General features: G+C 51.7%; 1 protein-coding gene across 1 annotated transcript; it reads left to right on the plus strand.

Annotated features, from left to right (window-relative positions):
- The first annotated feature begins 4,645 nt into the window (after nucleotides 1-4,645).
- Nucleotides 4,646-23,761, plus strand: LOC142097143 (ras-related protein Rab-35-like). The gene is made up of 7 exons (XM_075178758.1): nucleotides 4,646-4,753; nucleotides 9,488-10,251; nucleotides 11,293-11,343; nucleotides 11,478-11,601; nucleotides 11,877-12,001; nucleotides 12,843-12,967; nucleotides 23,459-23,761. The coding sequence occupies exons 2-7, from the start codon at nucleotides 10,197-10,199 to the stop codon at nucleotides 23,582-23,584; spliced, it is 606 nt and encodes a 201-aa protein (XP_075034859.1). The 5' UTR covers nucleotides 4,646-4,753; nucleotides 9,488-10,196; the 3' UTR covers nucleotides 23,585-23,761.
- The last annotated feature ends 8 nt before the right edge of the window (nucleotides 23,762-23,769 follow it).

Here is a 23,769-nt window from a genome sequence, read left to right on the forward strand (position 1 = left end):
AGTAGTGAAGTAGTGACCATGAGACTGATAGAGGGACAGAGAAGCAGTGACCAGGAGAACTGACAGGGGAACAGAGGAGCAGGAGAACTGACAGAGCAGCAGCAGTAGTGAGAGGGGCAGCAGTGAGCAGGAGAACTGACAGAGGAGCAGTGAGCAGGAGAACTGACAGAAAGGGCAGCAGTGAGCAGGAGAACTGACAGAAAGGGCAGCAGTGAGCAGGAGAACTGACAGAGGAGCAGTGAGCAGGAGAACTGACAGAAAGGGCAGCAGTGAGCAGGAGAACTGACAGAAAGGGCAGCAGTGAGCAGGAGAACTGACAGAAAGGGCAGCAGTGAGCAGGAGAACTGACAGAGGGGCAGCAGTGAGCAGGAGAACTGACAGAAAGGGCAGCAGTGAGCAGGAGAACTGACAGAAAGGGCATCAGTGAGCAGGAGAACTGACAGAGGGGCAGCAGTGAGCAGGAGAACTGACAGAGGCAGCAGTGAGCAGGAGAACTGACAGAGGGGCAGCAGTGAGCAGGAGAACTGACAGAAAGGGCAGCAGTGAGCAGGAGAACTGACAGAGGAGCAGTGACCAGGAGAACTGACAGAGGCAGCAGTGAGCAGGAGAACTGACAGAAAGGGCAGCAGTGAGCAGGAGAACTGACAGAGGGGCAGCAGTGAGCAGGAGAACTGACAGAAAGGGCAGCAGTGAGCAAGAGAACTGACAGAAAGGGCAGCAGTGAGCAGGAGAACTGACAGAAAGGGCAGCAGTGAGCAGGAGAACTGACAGAAAGGGCAGCAGTGAGCAGGAGAACTGACAGAAAGGGCAGCAGTGAGCAGGAGAACTGACAGAAAGGGCAGCAGTGAGCAGGAGAACTGACAGAGGGGCAGCAGTGAGCAGGAGAACTGACAGAGGGGCAGCAGTGAGCAGGAGAACAGAGGGGCAGCAGTGAGCAAAAGAACTGACAGAGGGGCAGCAGTGAGCAGGAGAACTGACAGAGGGGCAGCAGTGAGCAGGAGAACTGACAGAAGGGCAGCAGTGAGCAGGAGAACTGACAGAGGGGCAGCAGTGAGCAGGAGAACTGACAGAAAGGGCAGCAGTGAGCAGGAGAACTGACAGAGGGGCAGCAGTGAGCAGGAGAACTGACAGAGGGGCAGCAGTGAGCAGGAGAACAGAGGGGCAGCAGTGAGCAGGAGAACAGAGGGGCAGCAGTGAGCAAAAGAACTGACAGAGGGGCAGCAGTGAGCAGGAGAACTGACAGAGGGGCAGCAGTGAGCAGGAGAACTGACAGAGGGGCAGCAGTGAGCAGGAGAACTGACACAAAATGGCAGCAGTGAGCACAGTGAGATATATTTACCTGTTTACAAGTGACAATTACTCTGACAGGAAAACAACAAATAGTTTCACATATTTATCAGAATATCAGTATTAATCATTCCTCCCAGTCTATAAGAAATGTACTCAAAATTTGGCTAATAATTATGTTTAATCACCAGATAAGAGTGATGTGTCCGGTGACAGAGACTCTTAAATCAGTCACACAGAACCTCCATTATAACTGTAACCAACTGTTACCTCAGGGACATCCTCCATCTTGTGGAGGTCTCATCAGGGACATCCTCCATCTTGTGATTGTCACCCTAGAGACATCCTAAATATTTTGCTTGTTGCATCAGACATCCTCCATCTTGTGATTGTCATTTCAGAGACATCCTCCATCTTGTGGTTGACATCCATATTGGCTCATTACCACAAAGACTATTGATTGTTCATAGAGAAAGGAAAATAGTAATTATTTTATCTGATATGTTGTATGTAGAAATGTAAAAATGTGTTTCAACTGCTGTGCTATTTCCATCACTGCTGCCAAAACACACACAGGAAGTGAATATTGATTTAGATTTAAGAGTAAAATATCTGTGAGTAGCATTGCTTATAAATAGAAAATTGTAATTATATGGTATTTGTTGTTAATCATTATTTGTCCCCCAAAAAACATTTTAGTAATATATTTAATGCTTCTGAATAATAAATTTGATGTTACTTAATTTTTGGTGTCCTACTTGTATTGGTGACCCGAGGGATCTCTGTCCCACTGCTGTGTCGTGGTTCAAAGAGCATTCGGAGACCAGGTACGATCCGCACTACAATCTAAAGACACCAACCTATAGGAGTGTTACATGTACCTTCTGGTCATTAGGACACTGGAGCTAATAAACATCACTGCTTCAAGATCCTGCTCTGACGACTACTTACCTGCTGTAATTCCTGTGACCTGTAGATTAAACCAATCTAATCCATCAGTTTCTGAGGTTTGGACCCAGCATCCAGTACCACCGCTCTGCCCGCTACCTGCAGCTCTGGTCAGTGTAATAGGTCAGGGGGGGTCCATCCACAGCTCCCTGATCTATAGGAAGGGATCAGGGGTACCAGCCCAGGTGCCCAGTGATGGGGTACACTAGTAGTGAGAGATACCCAGAAGGACGCGGATCTAGGTGCCGGTGAAGGAGCCTACTGGTGGCAGCAGAAGCCCCTCCTACTGCGGTTAGAGTGCGCAATTCGGTTAAAGAAAGGGAATGGTGGCAAAGTAAGTCCAACCCGTCCCCAGCAGCGGACAGGGCGGCACAGGGGGGTCTATCCTGTCCTGTATAAAGGACTCGTTGCCAGAAGACCAGGATTCCCATTCTGCCTCTCTCAGTTCCACCACCTGCACATAATGTATTGAACCTTTAAAATACAACCTAGGAGTAGAACCTGCGGTAATAGTGTCAGGGGGTATAAAGCTGAAAATAGAGGAACGGTCTAATTATTGAGATTTATAAATAAATCAGATTTGATGCATCATTCAGTGAAGATTCTGCTGAACATTTACTAGAAGTTCTGTATCCACCGCTCTGCGTCTCCCTCTAATTCATCGTTTCTCGGGTAGATAATGACTTTGACCTATTAACCTAATTCTTTCTCTCCGATTCTATTGTTCCTGCTCATGACCAGGAAAGAAGACTTTGGTGTTTATCTCTCATCTCTCCGGGCTCAGGAGCTTCACATGTAACAATGTAACAATCCTTTCAGTGTTTGATGGAAGAAAAGAAAAATCTTCCTGTGAGATACAAATAAACGCGGCGCGGAGAGTGATACTATTATATACCGCGTAACACTTACATTCACCTGCCAGGACTGCGTCTATTATAAGAGGGATTACAGATAGTTGTCCCTATTTTCCTACTGTTAGAAAAAATTCTCCATTGTCCCAAATTTATTAGAAGCCATTTGTGTATTTCACCTGTTACGGTTTATTCGTATAACGCACAATATTTCGCAAAGCTGTACAGTGCGAACTACAAGTTATACATAACAGAAATACTAACAGCATAATATGGACCATACAAGAAGCAAACATGAGGATGCACCTCTGTAGTAGATGGGAAGAGACAAGAAGACAGCAAGAGAAAAGGGCCAGCACCGGAGAGCTTACAATCTAATGTGGAGGTGCCATAGAATGAGGTGTGGGAGATCCACGAGAGAGGAATCAGGTGGGAGACCGGTAGACTTTGATGAAGAGGAGGGTTATTAGGGCTCCCCTAAAACTGTGAAGACTGGAGGAGCATCTGAGGATGGGCCTGGGAGAGGACAGCGAGAGGTTCTGGAGGGCGGACTCTGGGGCCAGAGATTTGGACGTGTTGTAGCTTTGGGAAGTGTTTGAGGATACGGCAGAGAGGTGGACACACAAGGCCAGAGGTGTCAGGAGAGGTACCAGGAGAGGTACCGTGGGTACCGGAGGTGTCATGAGAGGTACCGGAGGTGTCAGGAGAGGTACCGGAGGTGTCAGGAGAGGTACCGGAGGTGTCAGGAGAGGTACCGTGGGTACCGGAGGTGTCAGGAGAGGTACCGGAGGTGTCAGGAGAGGTACCGTGGGTACCGGAGGTGTCAGGAGAGGTACTGGAGGTGTCAGGAGAGGTACCGTGGGTACCGGAGGTGTCAGGAGAGGTACCGGAGGTGTCAGGAGAGGTACCGGAGGTGTCAGGAGAGGTACCGTGGGTACCGGAGGTGTCAGGAGAGGTACCGTGGGTACCGGAGGTGTCAGGTACGTCAGGAGAGGTACCGGAGGTGTCAGGTACGTCAGGAGAGGTACCGGAGGTGTCAGGAGGTATCTGTAACGGTTTCTCCAGATCCCTACTAATCCCACAAGTGCTGGGACCACACTGGACACAGAGTTAATATAAAGAGGGCTTTGTCCTGGGGCCCCAGTGGGGTGTTCAGTCTGCAGCAGGAGGTTGAAGTGAATATATATATATATATATATATATATTGTGATCCCTACAACACCCTCCAGATAATGAGGAAGAACCTGGGCTGAGCCTGGCCCCAGATGTCACCATGAGGGGCCCCAGAGGACCATCTATCTCAGCTGTCCTCACTACAGTGGATGACTGGACCCGAAAATATCCGGGGACACAAGAAGAAGGTGCACAGCCCGCAGTGTGGGTGCTGAACCCGATATCTAACCAGGGGGCGGGTGAGGGACACCCGGAGGGGGGAGGGGGCTGAGGGACACCCGGAGGGGGGAGGGGGGAGAGAGAGACACCCGGAGGGGGGAGGGGGGAGAGACACACCCGGAGGGGGGAGGAGACGGGTGAGACACCCGGAGGGGGGAGGAGACGGGTGAGAGACACCCGGAGCAGGATGTGACTGCAGCCTCCTGCTGGGGAGGAGATAAGAGGCCACTGAGAGGAAGAGGAGGAGCAGAGACCGCAGGAGACAGCCCGGAGCTGTGAGTAACTGTACTGAGAGACAGCCGGGGGGAGAGAAAGAGAGACAGCTGGGGTCAGAGAGAGAGAGAGAGAGAGAGAGAGAGAGACTGCAGCGAGGGAGAGAGACAGCTGGGGTCAGAGAGAGAGAGAGAGAGAGAGAGAGAGAGACTGCAGCGAGGGAGAGAGACAGCTGGGGTCAGAGAGAGAGAGACAGCTGGGGTCAGAGAGAGAGAGAGAGACTGCAGCGAGGGAGAGAGACAGCTGGGGTCAGAGAGAGAGAGAGAGAGACTGCAGCGAGGGAGAGAGACAGCCGGGGTCAGAGAGAGAGTCAGCCGGGGTCAGAGAGAGAGACTGCAGGGAGAGAGAAAGAGAGACTGCAGGGAGAGAGAGACTGCAGGGAGAGAGAAAGAGAGACAGCTGGGGTCAGAGAGAGAGACTGCAGGGAGAGAGAGAGACAGCTGGGGTCAGAGAGAGAGACTGCAGGGAGAGAGAGAGACAGCTGGGGTCAGAGAGAGAGACTGCAGGGAGAGAGAGAGACAGCTGGGGTCAGAGTGATGGCAGAGACAGCCGGGGTCAGAGAGAGAGACTGCAGGGAGAGAGAGAGACAGCTGGGGTCAGAGTGATGGCAGAGACAGCCGGGGTCAGAGAGAGAGACTGCAGGGAGAGAGAGAGACAGCTGGGGTCAGAGAGAGAGACTGCAGGGAGAGAGAGAGACAGCTGGGGTCAGAGAGAGAGACTGCAGGGAGAGAGAGAGACAGCTGGGGTCAGAGAGTGATGGCAGAGACAGCCGGGGTCAGGGAGAGAGACTGCAGAGAGACAGTGTTAGACAGTCAGATTGGTGTCCCCCCCCCCCCCTCCCCACTTATTCCTCAGTCCCTGATTTACTCCTGCCCCCCCCAGACAATCTGATCCTATATCTGACAGACTAACACCTCAGGTGTCTGTGGACGGTAACATAAACATTGTGTATTATGGTTTATTCGGTATCACAGGCTGAGACATAGGGTGGAGACACCGCCTGACATTGGGCCAGCGAGGGCAGGATTAGGGGGACACTGGTGGGCTTGTGAGGACCATGTACAACTAAAGGGTGATGTAGAGTCTGACTGACCTCGGAGACTGTTCCACAGGTGGAGGTGTCACAGGAGAGGTCTGGGAGACAGATTTGGTTATTCGTGTGGAGTCATTGGCAGAACGTGGGGGGGGGCTGTGAAGTGAGACGAGGTCAGAGATTTAGGGGTCTATGTATCAATTTATCGCGGTACAACTTAGTATCGCAGTGATATATATTTATGTACCGTTGAGATGCACCGTGCGGGGGCCACTCTGGGAGCCCCGGCGAGGTGACCCCTCTGCAGCGAAGTATTTTCCTGCCGGTGATAGGAGGCGCACGGCACTGCCACAGGAACGGGTTCTGCGAAGCTGAAGAGGCTTCAGCTGAATCCCATAGGAAATGATAGATAGCGCTATCTCAGGATGGCGCTATCTGTCGGTACAATGTGAAGCTTATTAAAGGTTCATGCGTTGCATAACATAGTAATCTATGAGGACTGCGATGCTGTGAAATCCCCTCCGTTCGTCAGTTAATCCGTAGTAACTACACTTAAAAGATGCAGAAACTACTGTCTCCGCATCTTTTAAGTGTCAAAACTGCTTGATGCACAGAACCCACAGGGTGGTCAATGGAGGCTGAACACTTTGTAGACGAGGAGTTTGAATTAGAGTCTGGAGGGATCAGAGCCGGCCTAGGGATTGGCAGAGGCAGGAGTGGAGCAGAGCGAGAGGACATCCATTTTGCCGCAATGTTGAGAATGGTTTGGTGAGGAGAGAGGTAGGCCCGACTGGAGGAGGTGGCAGTAGTCTGGGTGGGAAGTGATAAGTGCGTGCGAAGGAGAGGGTGCAGGAAGGGTGACGTGCGGGAAGGACACCTGAACAGCAGAGGAGATTGTGTTGTCCACGATGATGAAGATGATGAGCGCTAAGTAACATTGAGACACCCATAAGGAGATGACAGAGAGACAGCTGGACACATGAGAGAGGAGAGTACAGTATATTTGGGTGTCATCAGTGTAGAGGTCGTGCTGGAGACCGAGGGACTTCTCTAAGAGTGGACAACAAGAAGAGCAGAGGATGGAGCCCAATGGGTAGACGAGGGGCGGAGCAGGAGCTGGCGGTAGAGACGTAGTACGTGGAGAGGGAGATGGGGAACCAGGAGAGAACAGAGCCATGAAGACTGGTAGAGTGAAACAGATGGGTGGTCAATGGTGTCACAAGAAGGTCCGATGAGCCCGGAGACTGATCCTTACACTTAGCAGACAGAAGGTCATTGGTGAACTGGGAGGAGAAGGGGCATAGTAGGTGGTTGAGCTGGTGATGGGGGTTTGGGTTACTTGGTGTAAATAAGACACTCAGTTTGTTTGGTGAGGGAGGTGGCTGATGTACAGGGCGATAGCGGGACCTTTCCTCCAGCAACGCTTATCAATTTATTAGATAATGGGTCTACCTGGAGTACTGGGATTTATAACGTCCTACAGTACATAGCATGGGGTTATTATAATGTACAAGGAACTTCCATGTACACAGCAATCCCCTCCAATTATACACTGACCCTCCGTGTACACACCAATTCCCTCCAATTATACACTGACCCTCCGTGTACACACCAATTCCCTCCAATTATACACTGACCCTCCGTGTACACACCAATCCCCTCCAATTATACACTGACCCTCCGTGTACACACCAATCCCCTCCAATTATACACTGACCCACTGTGTACACACCAATCCCCTCCAATTATACACTGACCCTCCGTGTACACACCAATCCCCTCCAATTATACACTGACCCTCCGTGTACACACCAATCCCCTCCAATTATACACTGACCCGCCGTGTACACACCAATCCCCTCCAATTATACACTGACCCTCCGTGTACACACCAATCCCCTCCAATTATACACTGACCCACTGTGTACACACCAATCCCCTCCAATTATACACTGACCCTCCGTGTACACACCAATCCACTCCAATTATACACTGACCCTCCGAGTACACACCAATCCTCTCCAATTATACACTGACCCTCCGTGTACACACCAATCCCCTCCAATTATACACTGACCCTCCGTGTACACACCAATCCCCTCCAATTATACACTGACCCACTGTGTACACACCAATCCCCTCCAATTATACACTGACCCACTGTGTACACACCAATCCTCTCCAATTATACACTGACCCTCCGTGTACACACCAATCCCCTCCAATTATACACTGACCCTCCGTGTACACACCAATCCTCTCCAATTATACCCTGACCCTCCGAGTACACACCAATCCTCTCCAATTATACACTGACCCTCCGTGTACACACCAATCCTCTCCAATTATACACTGACCCTCCGTGTACACACCAATCCTCTCCAATTATACACTGACCCTCCGTGTACACACCAATCCCCTCCAATTATACACTGACCCTCCGTGTACACACCAATCCCCTCCAATTATACACTGACCCACTGTGTACATACCAATCCCCTCCAATTATACACTGACCCTCCGTGTACACACCAATCCCCTCCAATTATACACTGACCCTCCGTGTACACACCAATCCCCTCCAATTATACACTGACCCTCCGTGTACACACCAATCCCCTCCAATTATACACTGACCCTCCGTGTACACACCAATCCCCTCCAATTATACACTGACCCTCCGTGTACACACCAATCCCCTCCAATTATACACTGACCCACTGTGTACATACCAATCCCCTCCAATTATACACTGACCCTCCGTGTACACGCCAGTCCCCTCCAATTATACACTGACCCTCCGTGTACACACCAATCCCCTCCAATTATACACTGACCCACTGTGTACATACCAATCCCCTCCAATTATACACTGACCCACTGTGTACATACCAATCCCCTCCAATTATACACTGACCCTCCGTGTACACACCAATCCTCTCCAATTATACACTGACCCTCCGTGTACACACCAATCCCCTCCAATTATACACTGACCCTCCGTGTACACACCAATCCCCTCCAATTATACACTGACCCTCCGTGTACACACCAATCCCCTCAAATTATACACTGACCCTCCGTGTACACACCAATCCCCTCCAATTATACACTGACCCTCCGTGTACACACCAATCCCCTCCAATTATACACTGACCCTCCGTGTACACACCAGTCCTCTCCAATTATACACTGACCCTCCGTGTACACACCAATCCTCTCCAATTATACACTGACCCTCCGTGTACACACCAATCCCCTCCAATTATACACTGACCCTCCGAGTACACACCAATCCCCTCCAATTATACACTGACCCTCCGTGTACACACCAATCCCCTCCAATTATACACTGACCCTCCGAGTACACACCAATCCCCTCCAATTATACACTGACCCTCCGAGTACACACCAATCCTCTCCAATTATACACTGACCCTCCGAGTACACACCAATCCTCTCCAATTATACACTGACCCACTGTGTACATACCAATCCTCTCCAATTATACACTGACCCTCCGTGTACACGCCAATCCCCTCCAATTATACACTGACCCTCCGTGTACACACCAATCCCCTCCAATTATACACTGACCCTCCGTGTACACACCAATCCTATTCTTGATAGCTGACGGTGCATGTTCTGATATAAACAGCTGGATAAAACCTATGTATGTGTGTTTTTCTCTCTCTCTGTACAGGAAACTCTGGGATTTCCTTCCTCTACAACAGGACGGGAAAACAACACAGAGAAAGGGAGAGAGAGTGACAGCCATACAGGGGGAGAGAGGGAGAGTGACAACCCTACGGAGAGAGAGAGACAGTCCTAGGGGGGAAGAGAGGGAGAGTGACAACCCTACGGAGAGAGAGTAACAGCCATACGGAGGGAGAGAGGGAGTGTGACAACCCTACGGAGAGAGAGTGACAGTCCTAGGGGGGAAGAGAGGGAGAGTGACAACCCTACGGGGAGAGAGTAACAGCCATACAGGGGGAGAGAGGGAGAGTGACAACCCTACGGAGAGAGAGAGAGAGACAGTCCTAGGGGGGAAGAGAGGGAGAGTGACAGTCATAGGGGGGAAGAGAGGGAGAGTGTCAGCCCTACGGAGGGAGAGTGACAACCCTACGGAGAGAGAGAGAGACAGTCCTAGGGGGGAAGAGAGGGTGAGTGACAGCCCTAGAGTGAGTGAGAGAGGTTGACAGTTGTGTAGGGGCAGTAGAGTGGGGTGACATCCCTAGGTGAACGAGAGACAGATCCCAGCGGGGATGCGGGGAAGAGACAGTGAGTGACACTGTAGGATGGGGGAGAGAGGGTGAGAGCCCAGGGAACGCTAGGAGTTATAGAGATTGCTGTCACCAAACATCAGAAGCTCAAGAGAAAGTGACTTAATACTTTGGTGGTCGCTCTGTATCATGGCTTCCAAGGATTATGACCATTTATTCAAACTTCTACTTATTGGAGATTCGGGTAAGTTTAGTGAGAGCAATTCTAGTACAAAGCTCTCTCTAAGCAGGTGATATACACTGTGCAAATCTCTGTATCTCATCTCGTACTGCGTTATCTGTACCGCGATTGTGTCATCGTGTGCTAATAACACACTGAGCCAACATTATTATATCTCGCTCGCCCTGTATCCTTCTGTCTCTGTCCCGCTCACCCTGTATTCTTCTTTCTCTGTCTCGCTCACCCTGTATCCTTCTGTCTCTCTCGCGCTGTCCCGCTCGCCCTGTATCCTTCTGTCTCTCTCACCCTGTATCCTTCTGTCTCTCGCCCTGTCTCGCTCACCCTGTATCCTTCTGTCTCTCGCGCTGTCTCGCTCACCCTGTATCCTTCTGTCTCTGTCTCGCTCGTCCTGTATCCTTCTGTCTCTGTCTCGCTCGTCCTGTATCCTTCTTTCTTTGTCTCGCTCACCCTGTATCCTTCTGTCTCTCTTGCGCTGTCTCGCTCGCCCTGTATCCTTCTGTCTCTCTCGCGCTGTCCCGCTCGCCCTGTATCCTTCTGTCTCGCTCGCGCTCGCCCTGTATCCTTCTGTCTCTCTCGCGCTGTCTCGCTCACCCTGTATCCTTCTGTCTCTGTCTTGCTCGCCCTGTATCCTTCTGTCTCTCGCCCTGTCTCGCTCACCCTGTATCCTTCTGTCTCTCTCGCGCTTGCCCTGTATCCTTCTGTCTCTCTCGCGCTGTCTCGCTCAACCTGTATCCTTCTGTCTCTGTCTCGCTCGCCCTGTATCCTTCTGTCTCTCACCCTGTCTCGCTCGCCCTGTATCCTTCTGTCTCTCGCCCTGTCTCGCTCACCCTGTATCCTTCTGTCTCTGTCTTGCTCACCCTATATCCTTCTGTCTCTCGCCCTGTCTCGCTCACCCTGTATCCTTCTGTCTCTCGCCCTGTCACGCTCACCCTGTATCCTTCTGTCTTGCTCACACTCGCCCTATATTCCCTCTACTTGGTCTTGGACTCGCACTCATTGAATAGTATTATTGAAGCCATCTCACTTGGTTGTTTTCCATCCTAGGTGTGGGGAAAAGCAGTTTGTTACTGAGATTTTCAGACAATTCGTTCTCTGGTGAGTATGTAAATGCCCCCTCGCCCTTCTTGCTATTCTCTCTGTTTAGTGCCCCCCCCCCCCTCATTACATTACGTATTCTGTCTCCTTGGTTTCCTTCTGTATAATGTTCCTGACCTACCTCCATCTTACAGGTAGTTACATAACCACAATTGGAGTTGACTTTAAGATTCGAACTCTGGTTCTGGATGGAGAACGAGTGAAACTCCAGATCTGGGACACTGCGGGTCAGGAGCGGTTCCGGACTATAACATCAACGTGAGCAACAAACAGGAGAAATTGAGGAATCTTTGGATAAGAATTAAAGTAGATGAAGGGTGGAATGGTGCAGAAGCTAATAATGGGGGGGGGTTAGTGAGTAGTAGTATAAGAGCTGGGGGGGATGGAAGCTAGTAATCTGGGGGTAGTAAGTAGTAGTATAAGAACTGGGGTGGGGGTAATGAGTAGTATAAGAGCTAGGGGGGAGGGGACAGATGATGGGGGAGGAATACACAGAGAGTAATGTGTGCTGATCCTCTGTTACCCCCTCGCAGGTATTACCGGAACACACATGGCGTGATTGTGGTTTATGATGTCACCAACCCAGAATCCTTTGTAAATGTGAAGCGATGGCTGCATGAGATCACCCAGAACTGTGACAGTGTGTGCACTGTGCTCGGTAAGGATTTCACTGACCGCGGCTTGGGGTGGGCACTGCTGGGCACGGGCAGAGGATGGCGGGCATTTCTGGGCTGGGAACACCGGGTGAGGGGCACTGCATGGACTGGGCAGTCAGTGACTTGTCCATACACAGACATTGGTGAATGTCCAGACAACTGGAATCAGTAACATTTTCTATAATTACAATATTATTAGCACTTAATATATTATTATTAATTTATGCAGTGGTAATATTACGCAGCTCTGTAGAAGGAATATTGAATTGCTAACATCAGTCCCTGCCTCACTCAATCTGAAATCCTATCCCCTGGTCAGCATCAATCCCTTGGTCACAGTGCTGTGATGCAACAATCCTAACCCTGTCCCCTCTGGCCTCACCTTCTCTGGCATGGTCCCCCCGACGCGATGCCTCGCTCCCCCCGACGCGATGCCTCGCTCCCCCCCGACGCGATGCCTCGCTCCCCCCGACGCGATGCCTCGCTCCCCCCGACGCGATGCCTCGCTCCCCCCGACGCGATGCCTCGCTGCCTCCGACGCGATGCCTCGCTCCCCCCGACGCGATGCCTCGCTCCCCCCGACGCGATGCCTCGCTGCCTCCGACGTGATGCCTCGCTTCCCCCAGTCCTGGCCTCGCTTCCCCCAATGCGGTGCTATGGTCCTTACCTCGCTCCCTCCAACATGATGCTTATCTGCCTCCGGCGCGTTGCTTCGGCCTCTGACCTGGTACCACAGTGCTGAGCCTACATTACATTCCTGAACTATGAGCTTCTGGTGCAGCTGATTAGATGATTGTTCTCTCTACCTGAGCACCTGACACCCCCTTACCTCCTCCATTACAGTGGGTAATAAAGACGATGACCCTTCTCGAAAACGTGTGGAAGCTGCTGATGCTAAAAGGTTCAGTGATCAGATGGGAGTCAGACTGTACGAGACGAGTGCAAAGGAGAATCGCAACGTAGAGGAGGTGAGAGGAACGTTCCTGATCGTAGCCGCTGTATTTGTGTGTGTGTTATACTGTGTGTGTGTTATACTGTGTTATACTGTGTGTGTGTATATACTGTGTGTGTGTGTATATACTGTGTGTGTGTGTATATACTGTGTGTGTGTGTATATATACTGTGTGTGTTATACTGTGTGTGTTATACTGTGTGTGTATTATACTGTTATACTGTGTGTGTGTATATACTGTGTGTGTATATACTGTGTGTGTTATACTGTGTGTGTGTTATACTGTGTTATACTGTGTGTGTGTGTATATACTGTGTGTGTGTGTGTGTATATACTGTGTGTGTGTGTGTGTATATACTGTGTGTGTGTATATACTGTGTGTGTGTGTGTGTGTTATACTGTGTGTGTGTTATACTGTTATACTGTGTGTGTGTGTTATACTGTGTGTGTGTTATACTGTGTGTGTGTATATACTGTGTGTGTGTGTATATACTGTGTGTGTGTATATACTGTGTGTGTGTTATACTGTGTGTGTATATACTGTGTATGTTATACTGTGTGTATGTTATACTGTGTTATACTGTGTGTGTGTTATACTGTGTGTGTGTGTGTGTATATACTGTGTGTATATACTGTGTATGTTATACTGTGTGTGTGTTTTACTGTGTGTGTATGTTATACTGTGTGTATATATTGTGTGTGTGTGTGTGTGTGTGTGTATATGCACATATACATATATGTACGTATATAATACTGTCAGTGTGTATTTTATAAGGCGCTGGTTCTATAATGTTGAAGGGGGTCTCCTACATATAGAAAAGCAGCCAGAGCAGTAATCATGTAATCGATATTATAGCACAGTCACCCCAATGTCTGTACCCCTCAGAAGTTATCTGCGTTTGGAGTGCTCTGTACCATCTTCATAAGAACGTGTCCAATCACAGACTATATAAGTACATTGTATTATAATAAACACGGTTTACATATGGTAATACCTGGGTCTTGCTCACCAGCGACCGTCACCTCCCATCCTGCTTATAGCGCGATACAGCGAGACGAAGCCTTTGTAGCGGGTGAGACGCACCTACTGCTCCAGGGAAGATACAGCCGGTTTGAAATGCGTCTGGTAACTGGGCACTAAGAATGTGCCTGAGCTATACATGGTGAAACAACCCACTGTGGTCCGACAGGGGTACTCTGCTGAAATACCAAAGGGGCCAACGGTCTCCGCCTCAGAGGTGGTGGCCAAATTATCCGGCTGAGGGCACAACTGACTGACGCCCCCAAAACTTGTTCATACAGTTCGGCAGCACGAAATAGCCATCTATAAAGGGCGCCGGTGAGGCGGCCAGCGTTAGAGCATCATTACCATTTATTTATATAGCGCCACTAATTCCGCAGCGCTGTACAGAGAACTCATTCACATCAGTCCTTGCCCCATTGGGGCTTACAGTCTAAATTCCCTAACACACACACACACACACACACACACACACACACACACACACACACTATGTTTTTGGAGTGTGGGAGGAAACCGGAGCACCCGGAGGAAACCCATACAAACTCCACACAGATAAGGCCATGGTCGGGAATCGAACTCATGACCCCAGTGCTGTGAGGCAGAAGTGCTAACCACTGAGCCACTGTGCTGCCCCAGATTGTGCCGAGTGGCCAGTAGAGGGCAGCAGATGGCTGATTATATACCATATATATCTCAAACAGTGGTGTCAGACAGGGGCTGTATAATGTATCTGTCGCACCTTGGTGATTATTTAGCTGTTATAATTGATTTCTACCGTACCAGAGATCTCCCCATGGAAGTGTCGGCAGTCTGTACTGGGCGCTGAGGGCGGGAACAAACGCGCTGGGGGTTCTATTTTATTTTTTAATACATTTCCCTGTTTTTAGATGGGTTTTTTTCTGAAGCATTATATAATATAAAAGTATATTACATAATCCTATGTTACATTTACCAGGCTTGGCGCATTCCTTATGATCACATGACCATATAACTGACAGTAAGGCAACGGGAACTCCGTTCCTGCACAAAACTCTTCTCTGTTCACCAGGTCCCGGAGTTATGGAGCCTTCAGAAAGTTTAGTTTAGGATCCTAAAAATAGTTAAACAGCCCTGAAAAAAACCCAAATGTTTTTCCACGGGACAATAAATCCAACAGGGAGGACATTGTCCGATGTGTGAGGAGGCGACGGACACTAGACCCATTCACAGTCCTAGAGGGGGCAGAGAGCGCTGATTGTTCAGAGGATAGAGACATATATGTATAATCTATACTTATCTGTGTGTGTATGTACTGTATAATGTGTGTGTATGTGTGTGTATATATATATATATATATATATATATATATATATATATATATATATATATATATATATATATATATATATATATATATATATATATAGTGTGTGTGTATGTACTGTGTAATGTGTGTGTATATATATATATATATAATGTGTGTATGTATGTACTGTATAATGTGTATATAGTGTATAATGTGTCAGAAACTAGACCTAACTTCTGTCTTGTTTTGCTCAGAGAATACACCTTGTATTGTTCATAAGTAGAAACATAGAATTTGACGGCGGATAAGAACCGCTTGACCCATCTAGTCTGACCATTGTTTTATTAACCTATGGTACCTTAAACCCTATTTGATCCTTAGTTCTTTATAAGGATATCCTTATGTCTATCCCAAGCATGTTTACATTGTTCTACTGTATTAGCCTCTACCACCTCTGATGGGAGGTTATTCCACTTATCCACTACCCTTTCTGTGAAGTAGTTATTCCTCACATTTCCTCTGAACCTACTTCCCCTCAGTGTCAGTACATGTCCTTGTGTTCTAATACTTCTCTTCCCCCCAGTGTCAGTACATGTCCTCGTGTTCTAATACTTCTCTTCCCCCCAGTGTCAGTACATGTCCTCGTGTTCTAATACTTCTCTTCCCTCCAGTGTCAGTACATGTCCTCGTGTTCTATTACTTCTCTTCCCCCCAGTGTCAGTACATGTCCTCGTGTTCTAATACTTCTCTTCCCCCCCAGTGTCAGTACATGTCCTCGTGTTCTAATACTTCTCTTCCCCCCAGTGTCAGTACATGTCCTCGTGTTCTAATACTTCTCTTCCCCCCAGTGTCAGTACATGTCCTCGTGTTCTAATACTTCTCTTCCCCCCAGTGTCAGTACATGTCCTCGTGTTCTAATACTTCTCTTCCCCCCCAATGTCAGTACATGTCCTCGTGTTCTATTACTTCTCTTCCCCCCAGTGTCAGTACATGTCCTTGTGTTCTAATACTTCTCTTCCCCCCAGTGTCAGTACATGTCCTTGTGTTCTAATACTTCTCTTCCCCCCCAGTGTCAGTACATGTCCTCGTGTTCTAATACTTCTCTTCCTTCCAGTGTCAGTGCATGTCCTCGTGTTCTAATACTTCTCTTCCCTCCAGTGTCAGTGCATGTCCTCGTGTTCTAGTACTTCTCTTCCCCCCAGTGTCAGTACATGTCCTTGTGTTCTAATACTTCTCTTCCCCCCAGTGTCAGTACATGTCCTCGTGTTCTAGTACTTCTCTTCCCCCCAGTGTCAGTACATGTCCTTGTGTTCTAATACTTCTCTTCCCCCCAGTGTCAGTACATGTCCTCGTGTTCTAATACTTCTCTTCCCCCCAGTGTCAGTACATGTCCTCGTGTTCTAATACTTCTCTTCCCCCCAGTGTCAGTACATGTCCTCGTGTTCTAATACTTCTCTTCCCCCCCAGTTTCAGTACATGTCCTCGTGTTCTAATACTTCTCTTCCCCCCAGTGTCAGTACATGTCCTCGTGTTCTAATACTTCTCTTCCCCCCCAGTGTCAGTACATGTCCTCGTGTTCTAATACTTCTCTTCCCCCTAGTGTCAGTACATGTCCTCGTGTTCTAATACTTCTCTTCCCCCCCAGTGTCAGTACATGTCCTCGTGTTCTAATACTTCTCTTCCCTCCAGTGTCAGTGCATGTCCTCGTATTCTAGTACTTCTCTTCCCCCCAATGTCAGTGCATGTCCTCGTGTTCTAATACTTCTCTTCCCCCCAGTGTCAGTGCATGTCCTCGTGTTCTAATACTTCTCTTCCCCCCAGTGTCAGTACATGTCCTCGTGTTCTAATACTTCTCTTCCCCCCAGTGTCAGTACATGTCCTCGTGTTCTAATACTTCTCTTCCCCCCAGTGTCAGTGCATGTCCTCGTGTTCTAATACTTCTCTTACCTCCAGTGTCAGTACATGTCCTCGTGTTCTAATATTTCTCTTCCCCCCAGTGTCAGTCCATGTCCTCGTGTTCTAATACTTCTCTTCCCCCCAGTGTCAGTACATGTCCTCGTGTTCTAATACTTCTCTTCCCCCCAGTGTCAGTGCATGTCCTCGTGTTCTAATACTTCTCTTCCCCCCAGTGTCAGTGCATGTCCTCGTGTTCTAATACTTCTCTTCCCCCCAGTGTCAGTACATGTCCTCGTGTTCTAATACTTCTCTTCCCCCCAGTGTCAGTGCATGTCCTCGTGTTCTAATACTTCTCTTCCCCCCAGTGTCAGTACATGTCCTCGTGTTCTAATACTTCTCTTCCCCCAAGTGTCAGTACATGTCCTCGTGTTCTAATACTTCTCTTCCCCCCAGTGTCAGTACATGTCCTCGTGTTCTAATACTTCTCTTCCCCCCAGTGTCAGTACATGTCCTCGTGTTCTAATACTTCTCTTCCCCCCCAGTGTCAGTACATGTCCTCGTGTTCTAATACTTCTCTTCCCCCCCCAGTGTCAGTACATGTCCTCGTGTTCTAATACTTCTCTTCCCCCCCAGTGTCAGTACATGTCCTCGTGTTCTAATACTTCTCTTCCCCCCCAGTGTCAGTACATGTCCTCGTGTTCTAATACTTCTCTTCCCCCCCAGTGTCAGTACATGTCCTCGTGTTCTAATACTTCTCTTCCCTCCAGTGTCAGTACATGTCCTCGTGTTCTAATACTTCTCTTCCCCCCCCAGTGTCAGTACATGTCCTCGTGTTCTAATACTTCTCTTCCCCCCCAGTGTCAGTACATGTCCTCGTGTTCTATTACTTCTCTTCCCCCCCAGTGTCAGTACATGTCCTCGTGTTCTAATACTTCTCTTACCCCCCAGTGTCAGTACATGTCCTCGTGTTCTAATACTTCTCTTACCCCCAGTGTCAGTACATGTCCTCGTGTTCTAATACTTCTCTTACCCCCAGTGTCAGTACATGTCCTCGTGTTCTAATACTTCTCTTCCCCCCCCAGTGTCAGTACATGTCCTCGTGTTCTAATACTTCTCTTCCCCCCCCAGTGTCAGTACATGTCCTCGTGTTCTAATACTTCTCTTCCCCCCCCAGTGTCAGTACATGTCCTCGTGTTCTAATACTTCTCTTCCCCCCCCAGTGTCAGTACATGTCCTCGTGTTCTAATACTTCTCTTCCCCCCCCCCCCCAGTGTCAGTACATGTCCTCGTGTTCTAATACTTCTCTTCCCCCCAGTCACAGTGCATGTCCTCGTGTTCTAATACTTCTCTTCCCCCCAGTCACAGTGCATGTCCTCGTGTTCTAATACTTCTCTTCCCCCCAGTCACAGTGCATGTCCTCGTGTTCTAATACTTCTCTTCCCCCCCAGTGTCAGTACATGTCCTCGTGTTCTAATACTTCTCTTCCCCCCCAGTGTCAGTGCATGTCCTCGTGTTCTAATACTTCTCTTCCCCCCCAGTGTCAGTGCATGTCCTCGTGTTCTAATACTTCTCTTCCCCCCCAGTGTCAGTGCATGTCCTCGTGTTCTAATACTTCTCTTCCCTCAGTGTCAGTACATGTCCTCGTGTTCTAATACTTCTCTTCCCCCCCAGTGTCAGTGCATGTCCTCGTGTTCTAATACTTCTCTTCCCTCAGTGTCAGTACATGTCCTCGTGTTCTAATACTTCTCTTCCCTCAGTGTCAGTACATGTCCTCGTGTTCTAATACTTCTCTTCCCTCAGTGTCAGTACATGTCCTCGTGTTCTAATACTTCTCTTACCCCCAGTGTCGTGTTCTAATACTACTCTTCCTTTTGTAGAATGTTTCCCTCCTGCACCTTGTTATAACCATTGATATAGCTGAAAGTTTCTATCATGTCCCCCCTTTCCCTTCTCTGCTCCAAACTATACATATTAAGATCTTTTAGTCTTTCCGGGTAAGTTATGTGCTGTAGACCATGCACCATTCCTTGTACAGTCTGTAATGTATTTATATCCTTCTGGAAATATGGGGCCTGAGTCATTAAGGCAAAAAAGGAGTAAATGTTCTTTGGGACAAACCATGTTACAATGTAAGGGGTGCAAATTAGTTTATTATTTTGCACATAAGTTAAATGCTGGCTGCTTTTTCATCTAGCACACAAATACTTGATAGCTTTATTAGATCTAATACCATGTCTCTTCAACAAGACTCGCTCTCTCTTTAGGCTTATTATTCCTCCTATATACATATGTACTATTGCTATATATTGATATTGTCACATCTTGATGTTGTCCTCTGTAATCAGCCAGATCAGGTGCTCTGCATAGTACAAAAAGCTCCCTCCAAAGATAATTGTATCTGGAAAGTCCTCCATTATTTCTGTGTATAATTTTTTGTATTTAGAAGAATATTTTATATTTCATGTTTATTTTATCCCAGACTCTCCTGACCTCATTATTGTATATAAAATGTCTGTATTTTTATCTGGGGATAGAACTGTGCCCAAAATGTTCTTCTTAGTCCCTAAATGAGCACAAACGCTTCTCCCTTAGAGTGGCCTTAATAACCCAAAAATCTGTCTGTGTGCCTCTCCCGACTCACCCTCGTTCCCCGGCTCTCTCTCTCTCCCGACTCGCCCTCGTTCCCCGGCTCTCTCTCTCTCCCGACTCGCCCCCGTTCTCCGGCTCTCTTTCTCTCTCCCGACTTGCCCCCGTTCCCCGGCTCTCTCTCTCTCTCTCCCGACTCGCCCTCGTTCCCCGTCTCTCTCTCTCTCTCTCCCGACTCGCCCCCGTTCCCCGGCTCTCTCTCTCTCTCTCTCTCTCCCGACTCGCCCCCGTTCCCCGGCTCTCTCTCTCTCTCTCTCTCTCTCTCCCGACTCGCCCCCGTTCTCCGGCTCTCTCTCTCTCTCCCGACTCGCCCCCGTTCCCCGGCTCTCTCTCTCTCTCCCGACTCGCCCCCGTTCCCCGGCTCTCTCTCTCTCTCTCTCTCCCGACTCGCCCCCGTTCCCCGGCTCTCTCTCTCTCTCCCGACTCGTCCCCGTTCCTCTGCTCTCTCTACCTGCCGACTCGACACCGTTCCTCTGCTCTCTCTACCTGCCGACTCGCCCCCGTTCCTCTGCGCGCTCTCGCTCTCTCCCGACTCGCCCCCGTTCCCCGGCTCTCTCTCTCTCTCTCTCCCGACTCGCCCCCGTTCCCCGGCTCTCTCTCTCTCTCTCTCTCCCGACTCGCCCCCGTTCCCCGGCTCTCTCTCTCTCCCGACTCGCCCCCGTTCCCCGGCTCTCTCTCTCTCTCTCTCTCTCTCTCTCTCTCTCTCTCCCGACTCGCCCCCGTTCCCCGGCTCTCTCTCTCTCTCTCTCCCGACTCGCCCCCGTTCCCCGGCTCTCTCTCTCTCTCTCTCCCGACTCGCCCCCGTTCCCCGGCTCTCTCTCTCTCTCCCGACTCGCCCCCGTTCCCCGGCTCTCTCTCTCTCTCCCGACTCGCCCCCGTTCCCCGGCTCTCTCTCTCTCTCCCGACTCGCCCCCGTTCCCCGGCTCTCTCTCTCTCTCCCGACTCGCCCCCGTTCCCCGGCTCTCTCTCTCCCGACTCGCCCCCGTTCCCCGGCTCTCTCTCTCCCGACTCGCCCCCGTTCCCCGGCTCTCTCTCTCCCGACTCGCCCCCGTTCCCCGGCTCTCTCTCTCCCGACTCGCCCCCGTTCCCCGGCTCTCTCTCTCCCGACTCGCCCCCGTTCCCCGGCTCTCTCTCTCCCGACTCGCCCCCGTTCCCCGGCTCTCTCTCTCCCGACTCGCCCCCGTTCCCCGGCTCTCTCTCTCTCTCTCTCCCGACTCGCCCCCGTTCCCCGGCTCTCTCTCTCTCTCTCTCCCGACTCGCCCCCGTTCCCCGGCTCTCTCTCTCTCTCTCTCCCGACTCGCCCCCGTTCCCCGGCTCTCTCCCGACTCGCCCCCGTTCCCCGTCTCTCTCTCTCTCTCTCTCCCGACTCGCCCCCGTTACCCGGCTCTCTCTCTCCCGACTCGCCCCCGTTCCCCGGCTCTCTCTCTCCCGACTCGCCCCCGTTCCCCGGCTCTCTCTCTCCCGACTCGCCCCCGTTCCCCGGCTCTCTCTCTCTCTCTCTCTCCCGACTCGCCCCCGTTCCCCGGCTCTCTCTCTCTCTCTCCCGACTCGCCCCCGTTCCCCGGCTCTCTCCCGACTCGCCCCCGTTCCCCGGCTCTCTCTCTCTCTCTCTCCCGACTCGCCCCCGTTACCCGGCTCTCTCTCTCTCTCCCGACTCGGCCCCCGTTCCCCGGCTCTCTCTCTCTCTCTCTCCCGACTCGCCCCCGTTCCCCGGCTCTCTCTCTCTCTCTCTCTCTCTCTCTCTCTCTCTCTCTCTCCCGACTCGCCCCCGTTCCCCGGCTCTCTCTCCCCCGACTCGCCCCCGTTCCCCGGCTCTCTCTCTCTCTCCCGACCCGCCCCCGTTCCCCGGCTCTCTCTCTCTCTCTCCCGACTCGCCCCCGTTCCCCGGCTCTCTCTCTCTCTCTCCCGACTCGCCCCCGTTCCCCGGCTCTCTCTCTCTCTCTCCCGACTCGCCCCCGTTCCCCGGCTCTCTCTCTCTCTCTCCCGACTCGCCCCCGTTCCCCGGCTCTCTCTCTCTCTCCCGACTCGCCCCCGTTCCACGGCTCTCTCTCTCTCTCCCGACTCGCCCCCGTTCCCCGGCTCTCTCTCTCTCTCCCGACTCGCCCCCGTTCCCCGGCTCTCTCTCTCTCCCGACTCGTCCCCGTTCCCCGGCTCTCGCTCTCTCTCCCGACTCGCCCCCGTTCCACGGCTCTCGCTCTCTCTCTCTCTCCCGACTCGCCCCCGTTCCCCGGCTCTCTCGCTCTCTCTCTCTCTCTCTCTCCCCCGACTCGCCCCCGTTCCCCGGCTCTCTCTCTCTCCCGACTCGCCCCCGTTCCCCGGCTCTCTCGCTCTCTCTCTCTCTCTCTCTCCCCCGACTCGCCCCCGTTCCCCGGCTCTCTCTCTCCCGACTCGCCCCCGTTCCCCGGCTCTCTCTCTCCCGACTCGCCCCCGTTCCCCGGCTCTCTCTCTCCCGACTCGCCCCCGTTCCCCGGCTCTCTCTCTCCCGACTCGCCCCCGTCCCCCGGCTCTCTCTCTCCCGACTCGCCCCCGTTCCCCGGCTCTCTCTCTCTCCCGACTCGCCCCCGTTCCCCGGCTCTCTCTCTCTCCCCCGACTCGCCCCCGTTCCCCGGCTCTCTCTCTCTCTCTCTCCCCCGACTCGCCCCCGTTCCCCGGCTCTCTCTCTCTCTCTCCCCCGACTCGCCCCCGTTCCCCGACTCTCTCTCTCTCCCGACTCGCCCCCGTTCCCCGGCTCTCTCTCTCTCTCTCTCCCGACTCGCCCCCGTTCCCCGGCTCTCTCTCTCTCTCTCTCTCTCTCTCCCGACTCGCCCCCGTTCCCCGGCTCTCTCTCTCTCTCTCTCCCGACTCGCCCCCGTTCCCCGGCTCTCTCTCTCTCTCTCTCTCCCGACTCGCCCCCGTTCCCCGGCTCTCTCTCTCTCTCCCGACTCTTCCCCGTTCCCCGGCTCTCTCTCTCTCGACTCGCCCCCGTTCCCCGACTCTCTCTCTCTCTCTCTCTCCCGACTCGCCGCCGTTCCTCTGCTCTCTCTACCTGCCGACTCGACACTGTTCCTCTGCTCTCTCTACCTGCAAGACTTGAAACCGTTCCTCTGCTCTCTCTACCTGCAAGACTCGAAACCGTTCCTCTGCGCGCTCTCTCCCGACTCGCCCTTGTTCCCCGGCGCTCTCTCTCTCCCGACTCGCCCTCGTTCCCCGGCGCTCTCTCTCTCTCCCGACTCGCCCCCGTTCCCCGGCGCTCTCTCTCTCTCCCGACTCGCCCCCGTTCCCCGGCGCTCTCTCTCTCTCCCGACTCGCCCCCGTTCCCCGGCGCTCTCTCTCTCTCCTGACTCGCCCCCGTTCCCCGGCGCTCTCTCTCTCTCCCGACTCGCCCCCGTTCCTCTGCGCACGCTCTCTCTCCCGATTCGCCCCAGTTCCCCGGCGCTCTCTTTCTCTCCCGACTCGCCCCCGTTCCCCGGCGCTCTCTTTCTCTCCCGACTCGCCCCCGTTCCCCGGCTCGCTCTCTCTTTCTCTCCCGACTCGCCCCCGTTCCCCGGCTCGCTCTCTCTTTCTCTCCCGACTCGCCCCCGTTCCCCGGCTCGCTCTCTCTTTCTCTCCCGACTCGCCCCCGTTCCCCGGCTCGCTCTCTCTTTCTCTCCCGACTCACGCCTGTGTGTTGTCCTCAGATGTTCCTGTCTGTGACACGTCTGGTCCTGAGGATGAAGAAAGAGAGCCAGGCCAGGCTGCGGCCTAGTGAGGTGGTGACCATCAGTAAGACCAAGAAGAAGCCGCATGTGAAGCGATGTTGCTGAGGCTTCCATCTGGAAGATCTGGACACGGACTGTGAGGGGGGGGTGACAGGCGTCCATTATCGTACAGCACCATGGACCCTACTGGAATACAGTATATACAATGTATAGGAGATGCAGCGCCATCTGCTGCACGGAGCCCTCAGCGCTGGACACCGGAAAACCAGAAGATGGTGTGGGGGGGGGGG

The sequence above is a fragment of the Mixophyes fleayi genome, chromosome 7 (genome assembly GCF_038048845.1).
Source record: "Mixophyes fleayi isolate aMixFle1 chromosome 7, aMixFle1.hap1, whole genome shotgun sequence".
NCBI lineage: Eukaryota > Metazoa > Chordata > Amphibia > Anura > Limnodynastidae > Mixophyes > Mixophyes fleayi.

Bases quoted from the DNA above. Each gene is read 5' to 3' on its own strand.
- LOC142097143 (XM_075178758.1), top strand. From the start codon at position 10,197: ATGGCTTCCAAGGATTATGACCATTTATTCAAACTTCTACTTATTGGA. The intron at 10,252-11,292 runs GTAAGTTTAGTG...TTTCCATCCTAG, and splicing joins TCTACTTATTGGAGATTCGG to GTGTGGGGAAAAGCAGTTTG. The intron at 11,602-11,876 runs GTGAGCAACAAA...ACCCCCTCGCAG, and splicing joins TTCCGGACTATAACATCAAC to GTATTACCGGAACACACATG.